The 13,084-nt window shown below is 37.9% G+C and overlaps 1 protein-coding gene across 1 annotated transcript in view; it reads left to right on the forward strand.

Annotated features, from left to right (window-relative positions):
• The window catches only part of corin (corin, serine peptidase), a 54,321-nt gene that overhangs the window by 27,071 nt on the left and 14,166 nt on the right, over nucleotides 1-13,084 (forward strand). The window contains exons 6-12 of the mRNA XM_055156670.1: nucleotides 1,532-1,815; nucleotides 2,702-2,815; nucleotides 6,394-6,501; nucleotides 8,846-8,956; nucleotides 10,248-10,370; nucleotides 11,691-11,831; nucleotides 12,344-12,575. Of these exons, the coding sequence (XP_055012645.1) occupies nucleotides 1,532-1,815; nucleotides 2,702-2,815; nucleotides 6,394-6,501; nucleotides 8,846-8,956; nucleotides 10,248-10,370; nucleotides 11,691-11,831; nucleotides 12,344-12,575 (1,113 nt within the window). The remainder of the gene's footprint in view (nucleotides 1-1,531; nucleotides 1,816-2,701; nucleotides 2,816-6,393; nucleotides 6,502-8,845; nucleotides 8,957-10,247; nucleotides 10,371-11,690; nucleotides 11,832-12,343; nucleotides 12,576-13,084) is intronic.

The raw sequence follows: 13,084 nt of genomic DNA on the forward strand, positions 1-13,084 counted from the left end.
TCACTTATGGAAGAGTCTTGACAAAGATATAAAAGAATCAAGTACAATGATGACATTTAAAAAATACATAAAATCAAATGCAATGTGTATGTATGAAAAAGAAAACTAAGTTGTTGTGTATAAAAGTGAAGATTTCAGTTTACTATTGATTAATAATTGTGCCTGAACTGAAATGTACTGATTTGAAATGTTTAGTAACCATCGGTGTTGATGTTTTGTCTTGAAAAAGGAAAAGGGGGCAGATAACATAAGATTGCTCTTCTTTCTGCTCCTTTTCATTCATTTCTTGTGTGTTTGATGTTGATGTCTTTTAATATTTTATGAATGAAATAAATAAACACATAATAATAATTATATAATAATTATTATTTTGATTAGTGCTGTCAAGTGATAAAAAAAAAGAGAGATTAATTAATTATGATCTGTAATTAATTAATCTAATAATCTCTTTTTTAATCACACCTAAAAATTGCTGAGAAAAGCTTCAATTTGAGGTATTTTCATTTGAATTCATTATTACATAATTTTTATACTATCATTAACGTTTTTATATAATCATTATTACTTTTACTAGTCTGCATAAATAAACTCAACTTTACAACATATAAACATAACGACTCTAGAGCCACATCAGCCTGTTTGACATTATCATGTGTTTAATGCAGATTTGTGCAAATCTCACAGAAACAAAACTTAAAACAGCATGGCTAATTTGCATAAACTAAGATGAAAAAAAAAAAAAAAAACACTCTTGTGCGCTGATGCGGTTCAGCTTCTACTAAAGGACATGACTCAGTGGAATATAGATGTTCTCTCTGTGACAGAGGGATGTTAATGGTGAAGGTGAGTCTGTTCTGTGTCTATGTCGCGATTATTTTCAGAGATCAGACATGTGCAGGTTTATCACAGATGCGGCGAGAACGGGAATGAAAATTTGGCTACAATTCTTTGCAGGAGCGAGCAGAGCAGGACTGCACAGTGCGGGACTGTGTCCTAACAACACATAAAAACAGATTTTATAATAAGGCAACTCACATACAGAAACAGTAAAGTTAAGAGATTAAAAATAAGATCAACGTGATTAAAAAACACGCTAAATATGACTGTAATTAATTAATCACAAGTAATGCGATAATTTGACACCCCTAATTTTGATACTAAGGAATATACTCAATACGCATCAATAACGATTCCGAACCCTTTTTACCAAACTCCTTTTTGAACAATACAAAGTGATTTTTATCCTTTACATGACCATGTGGCCTTAAAAGTTCCATAGTGTTCCATGAGCGTATACTAGTCTCTTATACTTAAGATTCTAAAACTATTCAGGAGAGGTTCATTTCAGTCCTGTCAATGAGACTTTTTTATTATCTGCTCACATTAGTATCTAGTTTTGATAATAGTTTCAGTATCAATTAGTATTTGGCTTTGGATACTTCTGACAACCCCAGTGCCAAGATAATTCCTACCCACCCTTTTGTGTACTTTGTGTAATACTTATCAGCTTTTCTTCATATTTTCTCGTCAGGCGTCTGGTTCTTCCGTGTGAGTCGTTCTGTGAGGCGGCTCGTCTCGGCTGTGAGCCTGTTCTTCACATGTTCAACGCCTCCTGGCCTGACTTCCTCCGCTGCTCCCAGTTCAGCTCCTCCTCCTCTTCTTCCACCGCTCCCACTTCCTCCTCTCCTCCCTTCTCCTTCTCTACCTCTCCTTCTCCCTCTCCTCCTCCTTCCTCTTCATCTATGCTTCCTTCATCATCATCACCATCTGCCAGCCCCATCTGCTACTCACCCCGAAATGTTAAAGGTAAAGCGTGTAAGTATTCACTTTTTCTGCTGATTCTTAAAGTGGAACTAAACACTAAATAACTTTTTTTTTTTTTTTACTCAACTTTTACTGTTCACCATAGTGGAAATGTGTCTTTGGTTCACTATCAGATGAACACAACAATCAGCCCATCACAGCTTAAGAGTCAGTAGGTTAAAAAGTCCACTACATTAAAAAGAAGCTTGCCATATGTTGTGAGGTTGCCTTATAAAAAATGTCATTTAAAAACAGCTTTAGTCCTTGCATGAGGTCAAATTATAAAATATGTTTATTTTGTAATTCCAAATTAGCTTAAACGGGCCGGTCAGAGTCAACCAAAGGCCGTTTGTGGCCCCGGAGCTCTACAATGCCCAGGTCTGGTTCAGAGGGATAATCATCTTGTGCACAGTTCACTGGTGAAGGAGCTCCATTTATTTTTTCTGCTCTTTGCCAGTGATCTTCTCTGTGGTCTATTCTATTGAGCTTGTTCTTGTTAGTCACTGTCAAATAACCAAACCAAACAGAGATGTTAAAAACAAGAAAACTCAATCAGGCTCAGAAACTCTCCAGAATTGGTGAGTTCACTCCAAAGATCAAATTTTTTTACTACTAAACTTTATATTGGGTATATTGTATTTTAATAACATCTACTGTCCCTAGTTTTTTAGCAACTTCAGTGCAACCTCTGTAAATTTGCAGCTTCCTGGTCAAAAACACTTAAATCTATGTTTGCTGCCTTCAATGGTCTCTGCAGTTTTTAGTAGTTGGTGGCATCACACAGAACACAGAAGTATTTCTGATACAAACACCTGGCTGCAGGGGCGGAGTTTGAAGTGCAGATATACTGTTTCTGGTTGGTTAATTATCTCCTCCCTCCTTTCTGATTGGCCAACAGCAGTTTGCGGCGGTAAGGACCACTTCCTGTGTTCCAGCGGGATCTGCGTCCCTCAGAAACTTGTCTGTAACGGATTCAACGACTGCGACGACTGGAGCGACGAAACCTCCTGTGGTGAGTCCTGGTACTGCAAAAATAATGAAACCGGTGAGCTGAGTGCCAAGGGATAATACTGCACAAGTATTGTGTGTGCAGCTGGAAACATGTATCCAGTGTTGGGAAGGTTACTTTTAAAATGTATTCCCCTACAGATTACAGATTACATACTTCAAAATGTAGTTTGTAACGTAATCCATTAAATTACTTAAAGTGAGTAATGTAATCTGAATACTTTGGATTACTTGATATTGTCATGTTTTTTAAAACTACATGAATGTAACAACCACATCCTGAAAATTCATGTTTGTTCTCCTCAAATTGGCTGTCTCCAGTGTCCATGAACAGACTTTTGTTTACTGTAGAGAAGCAAAGACGAAGATGTTTTATCTGCTAAAAGACAAGAAAAAGATCAGTCTCTCCTTAACCAGATTAAAATATTATTGACAGAGAAATGATTTCTAAATGAGATCACTGCTGCTTTAAATTACGTCAACCATACTGTTAGTGTCATATTGTTTAGATCTGGTTTAGACCTGGTTTAGACCTGGTTTAGTCCTTTTTTTCGTCCTGGTTTAGTCCTGATTTAATCCTGGTTTAGAGCTGGTTTAGTGTTGGTTTAGACCTGGATTAGTCCTGGTTTAGTCTTGGTTTAGCCCTTTTTTTCGTCCTGGTTTAGTGCTGGTTTAGTCCTGATTGAACCCTGGTTTAGAGCTGGTTTAGTCCTGGTTTAGACATGGATTAGTCCTGGTTTAGACCTGGTTTAGTCCTGGTGTAGTCCTGGTTTAGTCTTGGTTTAGTTACTGGTAACTGTAACTGAATACAGTTACTCATAATTTGTACTCTGATTACATAATGCTGGTACATGTAATCCGTTACTCCCCCAACACTGCATGTATCATTGTGATTGGCAGGTCTCATTTTATCCAATCAGCTCCAAGTATTTTACTGAAAGTTCCCCCTATTCCCAAATGATTTAACTGGGAGCCACCATAATGTGTCTGATTTAGGCAATACGACAGATAGAATATATATATACACATGAATAATTCTCTTCATGTAACAATTTTTGATTCTGCTGGTCTGCTGCATGTGCGTAACAACAAAAAACGGGATAAAGAAAATAAACAGTTATGTTATTAGAACATTACATTTTACATACAATTAAGACTTAAAATCTGTGCAGTTTAACCAGACATATGTCCTGGTCTAGTCCTAATTTAGTCCATGTTTACTACTGCGCCAGTCTTGCTTTAGTCCTGATCTAGTCCTGGTTTAGTTCTGTCTCAAAAAATACAGAGTTTACGTACAATAAAGATTTAATCAGTGCAGTTTAACACAAAGAAATTGTCACTTTGCTTCTTCTAAAGTCCTAGTTCATTCCTGGTTTAGTTCTGGTTTAGTCTTGGTTTAATTTTGGTTTAGTCCTAGTTCAGTCCTGGTTTAGTCCTGGTTTAGTTCCGGTTTAGTTCTGGTTTAGTTCTGGTTTAGTTCTGGTTTAGTCCTGGTTCAGTCTTGGTTCAGTCTTGGCTCAGTCCTGTTTCAAACCCCTGAAGTAGCTAAGCAGTTTTTGGTCCTTTCGCAAAATATGTCTAGCGAGATTGTTGCGCCGTTTCCGTGGCGACTGTGACACAGGGAGAGGTGATTGATGGGAGTTGGAGTTTGTAAAGAAAGGAATGCAGCCGCCCCCATAGGTTTACGATACTGAGACAATGAAGTACCAATGCTGTACTAGTGCAGTAACGGAGCAGTAACAACGCAGTAGTGATAAAGTACTGAGTACAGATGACGAAAGCAGAGGATACAGAGAAAACACTAGGATACTTGATGCTTTGCAGTGACGTCATGCTGGGGAGTTTCTACATGTATGTATACTGGCAGAATGTGCATCAAAAAAAAAGAAAGCTCAAAATATTTTACCAGACAGCATAAAAATTTGAGAGCACAAATCAGATCACGTGTTGTAGTTTCAACTAAATCAGCTCTTTCTAGTCAGATTGTGTTAAAACAAAGTTCAGATTAAAGCTGCAAAGTATAAATATATTTCCATGGGAAGTTTTTGAAAGAAACCTCCAAAGTTATGATCCCCAAATACTGAACTTTCTCATTATTTGTTTGGGATCAGCTATACAAACTTGTCATATCAATCTTATGTCTTAAAGTTTTTTCAGCTGACGACGACGATCACTTTGGGGTCACAGTCACAATCACGTCTTTAAGGTTCAATAATGGCACCATTATCTGAAGCTATTGTGAAAAGATAATTCCACTGTTGTTTATTTATACTGACATATACGATGAACTTTGTGCTAGTTTTTGTTTCATGTGCATAGGCCCAGTAATTACAGAAATATTAACCATAAACCAAGTCAACAAATCTGCAATTTGATATTATTCTATTCTGATCCTAGTTCACACTTGATTTTGTTCAGTTCTTGACCTGGTTTTATCCAAGTCCAAGTTTAGTTCAGTGTTTTGTACCAGTTAAGTTATTATTTTCTGAGGTGCAAGACTGAACTTTAAATGGCCCATTTTACACTATTTTCTGATCTATATTCTAATGTTGTTTCCTCATCATAAACAGACCTGGAGTTGTGTTTTGTCTCATTCCCACATGTTTAATTGAGTCCTTCTCTCAAACAGAAAACACTCTGTTCCACCTTGTGATGTTGTGTGTTAATCTAGGAAGTGCTCCACTGTATTTTTATCCAACTCTACTGAACTAAAGGTAAAAGGAGCTGTTAACTTGAAAACTACCGCTTCATGACATTACAAGGTGGAACAGAACATTCTGAGCTTTGGAGATGTAGACAGACTAATTATAAAGGTTTACTCAAACACAGTGTTGGGACTAACATGTTATAAAATGTTTTTTTAACCCGGATTGAAGTGGTGGGTTTTTCTTCATACAAATTCACTAAAATCACCACGACATCAACAGCGGTGAAACACCAGAGACACGCCCGTGTAAACCGTTGGGTGACCGCGGGCGAAAGGACCAGTGCAGAACTCCACGCTCCATGGGGCGAACTGCAGCTGATGCCCGATTTCACCTTGCAGACACCCTGTTCCGCGGACTCAGGGTTCTCTCAGAGGCGGTCCTAGATTCCAAGTTCTAGTCCAAGATTAGTCCTGGTTTAGTCCTGGTTCAGTTCTGGTTTAGACCTGGTTTAGTCCTGGTTTAGTCCTTGTTTAGACCTGGTTTAGACCTGGTTCAGTTCTGGTTCAGTCCTGGTTCAGTCCATATACGGCACAAAAGTTCAGCATCTTCGCAGTTATTCTGGTGAGAGTAACTTAAAAATGCTGTAATAGTCATGTAATGGTGTACATATTAAATACAGTAACATTGTAATGTAACAAATTACTTTGCAATGACAATAACAAGTCATAAATAACACATTACAGTTTTAAAGTAACTTGCCCAACAGTGCTCAAACATGTGTGAATGAAACAAAACACAACTCCAGGTCTGTTTTTGAGGAGGAAACAACATTAGAACACAATTTAAAGCTCACAAGACCCACTTTTGTATAATATAGGACCTTTAAAACCTTTCAAATTGAAAACAGTAGCATATGTATCTGTTTCTGTTTCAGAGTGTGCAGACTGGGAGTTCCGCTGCTCCACTGGACGTTGTGTTCCTCCTGTTTTAGTTTGTGACGGATTTGACGACTGTGGAGACCTCAGTGACGAGATGAGCTGTGGTGAGTCCTAGTCTAGTCCTGGTTCAGTCCTACTGTAGTCCTGGTTAAGTCCTGGCTTAATTCCAGTGAAGGGAGTCCTGGTTTAGTTCTAGTTTAGTCTTGGTTTAGTGTTGTTTTAGTACTGGTCTGTTCTTACTTTAGTTCTGGTCTGTTCCTGGTTTAGTCTTGGTTTAGTTCCAGTTTTTGTGTTTTGTCTCAGTACTCCTGCCGTCAGTCCTGGATTGTTTTTTGATGTAGTCCTGATTTAGTCCCTGTTTAGTCCTGGTGTAGTCGTGCTCTAGTGCTGCTCTAGTCCTGGTCTAGTCCTGGTCTAGTCCTGGTCTAGTCCTGATCCAGTTCTGTCTCTGGAGGAGGAATCCCCAGCTGTTTGGACAGAGCTGTCAGCTGTTCACACTGACATTTATTTAAGCTGAGTTACTGTCTGAAACGTGACACTTTCTCTGTCGGGAAAACTACAGGAAATATTCATGACTTCACTTCTTATTATTGTTTGTCTTAGTTTTGATTTGCTGGAAGTTGCATCAGAGCACAGATTGTGGATCAGTTTATTTTGGTGGTGTGGCTGGTTTTGTAAGGTGGCAAAATTAAGTACAATCAAATAAAGTGCAAATGTGATAAAGATAATATTATAAACCATATAATTTCAACTTTATAAAGAGTTTTCATCATTTTAAGAAAAACATGGGATTTTTCTTTAAAGGTGTACTATGTATATATGTGTGTTTTTGGTGGGGTAGTCGCCACCTGCTTGTCTCTAAGATGTTATGAGTTGTTCTACGGTATGACATTAAATGATCAGTTTCAATGGAGATGAGTTGGTACAGCCAGCAGACCAAGTTACAGATCAGATCTATAGCGAGGCGAGTCAGGCGTAACCTTACACAGTAAGATGGACCAATCAAAGAGCAAAGAGCGGCTTGTGCGATCCTCAATGCCGCTGTTGTGACGCTTCCACCAATCAGAGTCAAATAATCATCATGGTGTTCCACGTTTTCCATTCGCATTCATATAAATGATTTATAATTGATCATGTGTAGAAATCTATTCAGATTGACATATATTATATCTGGCATGAGCCTGGTTTATCAGGTGACCCCACTCAAGAATGTATGATTGATATTTGAGAAATAAAATCAACTGTAATTAACTAATGCACCATAGATACATTAATGCTGTGGGACATTTCAGTCAAAGTATTTGTTTGAATTTGAATTTATTTGTTTAGAGGATAAGCCCCTTGAAATGTCTCGCCATCTCGTTTTCGAGGGGGTCCTCATAAATACAATGACAAAAGACATACAGTAGGGCAGACAGTAGGACACATAAATTCAAATAAGCATTAAAACAACAAAATCAACACACACACTCACTCACTCACACTTGACTGTTTGACACATAATAAAACTAATTTCAGAGAAAATGAAAAGAAAGAAACTAAAACAGAGTTCTAAGATAATCAAAATACAAAATACAACAAAATGATCAAAAACAATGACATGGGTTCTGTAAATATTGAACCAGAGCAGTTTTAAATGAAGGGACAGAAGTTAATGCACGAATCAATGAGGGAAGATTGTTCCATTCAAAAGGAGCTTCATATTTAAATGAGTGTTTTCTTATTTGTTTTTTGACTCTTGGGACAACAAAAAATATCTGATCAGCGTGACGTAAACTGTAAGAGGATCTGAATGGAATTAAATACTGTTTGAGATATTCAGGAGAACTGAGATGAATTTAAAGATAAATAATAACCAGTGAAGTTGACGTAGGGAGGACAGAGTGAGCAGGACAGTTGGTGGAACATCATACAGTGGTGAGTTCTGAAGGGACAGCGGAGACTGCGGAGACTGTTCTAGCTTGAGTGGTTGGAGGATAGAAGTTGTAGTATTTTGATAAATGATATCACAGTAATCTAAAATAGGAAGAATTTGTTGTGAGATTATCTTTTTCCTAACAGAAAAGCTAAAACAAATGATGGACTGATAAAGTCATTTTAGGCAGTATGAAATTTTGTTTGTAATAGATTGTATGTGGGCGCTGAATGAGAGAGAGCAGTCAAGCCATAAACCAAGATATTTAAACTTATAACATCTCCATGGTGACAGACCCATCACCAGAAAAGTTACTTGTGCACCTTTAATTTTGCTATTTATATGCAGATATTATGAAGTAATCACAGTTCCACAGTTCTATATTTCTCTCAAACCCTCTGAACTCATTACGGTACCTGTTGTATTCTTGTATTGTTGTATTATTGTACGTTTTGTGTTGTTGCATTGTTGTATTATGTACCTGTTGTGTTGTTGTCTTGTTGTATTATTGTACCTGTTGTGTTGTACCTCAGAGTGTAACCTGAGTCTGCAGCACAGATGTGGAGACGGAAGATGTGTTTCGAAAGACTGGATCTGTGACGGAGACTTCGACTGTGCTGACAAGAGCGACGAGCACAACTGCTGTGAGTACTACTACTACAGTACTCATACTACTAATACAACTACTTCTGCTACTACCACTAATACTACAGTACTCAAGAGAGATGAGCACAACTGCTATGAGTACCAGGACTAAACTAGGAATAAACCAGATCTAAACCAGGACTCGGACTTTAGTTTTGATTCTAAAGGTCATAGTTTGTGACTCATTTGTTTCACAAGTTCACAGTTTTAAGCATGAATCTGCCTCCTCCCGCTGGGCCCCATCTGATCACACAAACATACACTCAGTACACTGCTATGTTGACACACTATGTAACTTTTCTGTCGGGCTGTCTGGCCTGCTTGTCTCCATAGAGATGTAAAGCACTTTGAGGGCCTTGAAGATGGAAAAGCGCTGTATTATTTATTTATTTATTTATTTATTTATTGGATCCCCATTAGTCTTTACTGGAGTAAAGACTATTCTTCCTGGGGTGCAAGTTCACATAATTTATAATAAAATGTTACATTATAATAACAAAAAGTTCACACATAAGTACATACAGTCCTATTCCATAGTATACTGCACTACACAACACTACTACAATTATAATATATCCAATAAATTACAATGCATGACTAAATATAATTATGTACAATTTCCAATATATTTCTTTAACATTTTCTTAAAACTTGGTTCATACTTGTGAACAGTTAAGGTTTGGGGGAGCCTGTTCCAAAGCAATATCGCTCTGTACAGAACAGATCTTTTCAGAGTATTAGTCCTGGGCAGTGGAACTATAAAATGTTCATGTGATAAAACCATACCGACCACTAAAGGGCAGTAGTTGTGCAAACAGGCTCAACGTCTTTGTAAAATACATACATTTTTAAAAAACAAAATAAGGCTACAGGTAAGTCTGGCCTCAACAGTAAAGCAAGATAACCTTTCATGCACGACGCTCACGCTGGTCCTAAAAGGGCAACGCAGAGCCAGACGAGCCGCCCTGTTCTTGATTAGTTGAAGTTTGACAAGATCATTTTTTGAGGCACTTGACCAGATTACAGAGCAGTAGACCAGAGACTGAATAACAATCTTAATATTTGAAAAGGGTAAAAAATATGCACAGCGTCTTATATTTGAGATGGCTGAACACATTTTAGCAACAGTGTTTTTAATATGAGCAGCCCATGATGAAGTGGAGTCAATTTTAACACTCAATAATTCGGCCTCTTTCACCTGCTCTGCTATAAGCACTATATATGTAGTTATTAAAATTATTGAATATATGTTTTGTTGTGATATTTTGAATGTCTTCTGCATTTGTCTAGCGTGTAAGAGCCAGGGCCTGCTGGAGTGTCGTAACGGTCAGTGCATCCCGTCAGCGTTTCGCTGCGACGGAGAAAACGACTGTAAAGACGGGAGTGACGAGGAGCAGTGCAACCGCGAGCAGAGTGAGACTTCGCTTTGATTTCATTTTTGAAGCCTGTCTCCACTTCTTGCCAGTGATTTAACATGTTCAATACCTTCAGTGCGAAGTAGAGTGTTATTGCTATTATGATTTTCACAAAAATGTCGAGCCATTGGGTAGTCCTAATTCTTTAATCTGATTACGTATTTGTGCTTGGTCAAGTGATAGATTAATCACACTTTTGGAATATGATCATGATTCATCACATTGCAAACTGATTTTAATGTTGGAATTGAAACTTTCTATTTTGAAGCACGGAACATTTTCTTATTTAATTATTCCACAAATCTTAATTAGTTACTTTAAAGTTCAACTGGCTATAATTTCAAAGTGCACTGTGTAACTTTTCTGGTGGAGGGTCAGCTGCTTGTTTCTGTGGATATTTTATTGCTCTGTCTGGAATGTTCCACAGTGTGACATTAAACAGCTCTACATTTATTCAATTATATGTAATTTAACTCAAAATATGTGGCTTATATGTGATTTAGCTCAAAAATACCAAGAAAAATCAGGCATTCTGACTGTGAGTGCCTCTCCACAAATTTGACCTGTAACTTGGTCTGGTTTGGTCTCTATGAAGATAGAAAGATTTAATGCCATACTGTGAAACATTCCTGACAAAGCAATAACATCTCCATGGAGAAAAGTATTTGACTGACCCTCCACCAGAAAATTTACACAACGCAACTTTTCCAATCTTATCTAATCCAACTTTATTTGTATTGCACATTTTATAATTTTATAAGACCATTTCCAAAGTGCCTCACATAGAAGTGTAAAACATTTATCTCTAAAAAGTCAACAGAATTATGTTCCAAACAAAATGAACTAATAGAATCAATAGATAAAAGAATAATAATAATAAAATTAATGAACAAAAATAATAAAATAAATAAATAAAGGCAGTACTAAGAAAATAAAATCGATAAAAACAATGAATAAATAAAAAATTAAATAAATAAAAGACAGAGGATCACACAACTTAAAACACTCCAATGTGGGGGCTGTTCAGACATGGGGGCGCAGAGCATTCCAAAGCTTAGGAAGAGGAGAAGAGAAGGCCCTGTCCCCCCTGGTTTTAAGTGTCATCCATGTAAGTCTAGACATTTCATACTGAATTAGTTTGAGTACATGTTTCAGGTTAATATACATCACCAAGCAACAGGTTTAGTAGGGTTAAAAGCCCTTCATTGCCACTTGCAGGTGTAACTGGCTCTTATAGTGACAGACGAGTTGATATATTGCACGTGCCCTGTAGTTGTGTATGCGTTGATGTTGCTCATGTTTGCGTGCTCTGTTTCAGCCCCGGCGATGTCATGTCCTCCCGGTCAGTCCGGCTGTAGCCCCATCCCCTGCTCCTCGTGCGGCGCTAACGAGTCATGTGACCACCACCTCAACGCCACACTCCACCACAACCAAACCAATCGCCATAGCAACAACTGCTGTGAGTACAAGTGTTTGTTACTACAGCTGTGTAATTAATCACATTTGAACTGAAAAAGAGATTCAGTCATGACAAACAGAAGTCAGACTTTACATTTTTGTGATATAATGTTCTTTCCTCATTGTAAAAATTCCTGGGGATGTGTTTTGTTTCATTCATACATGTTTAATACACAAATCCTGCATATTTAGTTGTTTCAAGTGGAAAACACTGCTTGATGACATCACAGGGTGAAACAAAGTGTTTTGAGCTTTGGAGATGTAGACTAATAACAAAGGATTACTCAAACATGTGTGAATGAAACAAAACACAGCTCTGGGTTTTTGTTTTTATTAAGACAAAATTAAATCTGATAAAAATCTTGATAATTTTCACATTGACAAAATTAAGTTTAAAATTTTGCAAATATTTACTCTGGTCTTTTCTTTCCATGTTTCCCCTTTTCTCTCTTTCTCTGTCTCTCTCTATTCTCTCTCTTTCCTCTTTCCTCTCTCCCCCTTCCTCTCTTCCAGCCCAGTGTGAGCCCATATCTCTGGAGCTGTGCCTGAACTTGCCGTATAATTTCACCATATTTCCAAACTTCCTGGGTCACCATTCCCAGCGTGAGTCTGCAGTTTCTTGGGAGGCGTCTCTATTTCCGGCTCTGGTTCAGACCGGCTGTTTCCCCTTCCTCATGTTCTACGCCTGCAGCCTCCTCGTGCCCAAGTGTGACCCCACCACAGCCCAGAGAGTCCCCCCCTGCAGGTGAGGGCGGGTACTCAACATGCTAAGGTTGCCCTGACCAAGACTAGCTCAAGTAACTGGAGATGGGTCCCCAGGCAGCATCTGTCTGTATTTTTTATACCAGTATCTAATTTTCTCTCATTTCAGATTAACAGAGTTTAGTGCTTTGTTCATTAGTTCTGCAGAAATCTAGAGTGCTTTTCAGCTTCCTGTGATATTTTATTTGAATAGAGTTTTTTTTTCTGATGCGCATTCCTGATTGGCTAATCCCCCTGCCAGTCACGCCCATTTGAAAATGGGAGTTTCACCAGTAATCAGACTCACATCTTTGCATTGAACAAGTGTGTATTCTGGATCCCAGGCAAAAGACAGTACTGAAGGATGGGCCAAAAACAAAGGATAAATTGGGATACATTTTTTAAGGGATCAATAAAGTGTACCTTAACAACTATTCATAAATCCACAATGTTTTGATTTTGTTTTGGCCTCTCTTTTCCACAACAGCTCTGTGAGCTCTGTGTTCACTGAGT

The sequence above is a fragment of the Boleophthalmus pectinirostris genome, unplaced genomic scaffold (assembly GCF_026225935.1).
Source record: "Boleophthalmus pectinirostris isolate CB_2022bp ecotype Guang Dong unplaced genomic scaffold, ASM2622593v1 HiC_scaffold_20, whole genome shotgun sequence".
Lineage (NCBI taxonomy): Eukaryota > Metazoa > Chordata > Actinopteri > Gobiiformes > Gobiidae > Boleophthalmus > Boleophthalmus pectinirostris.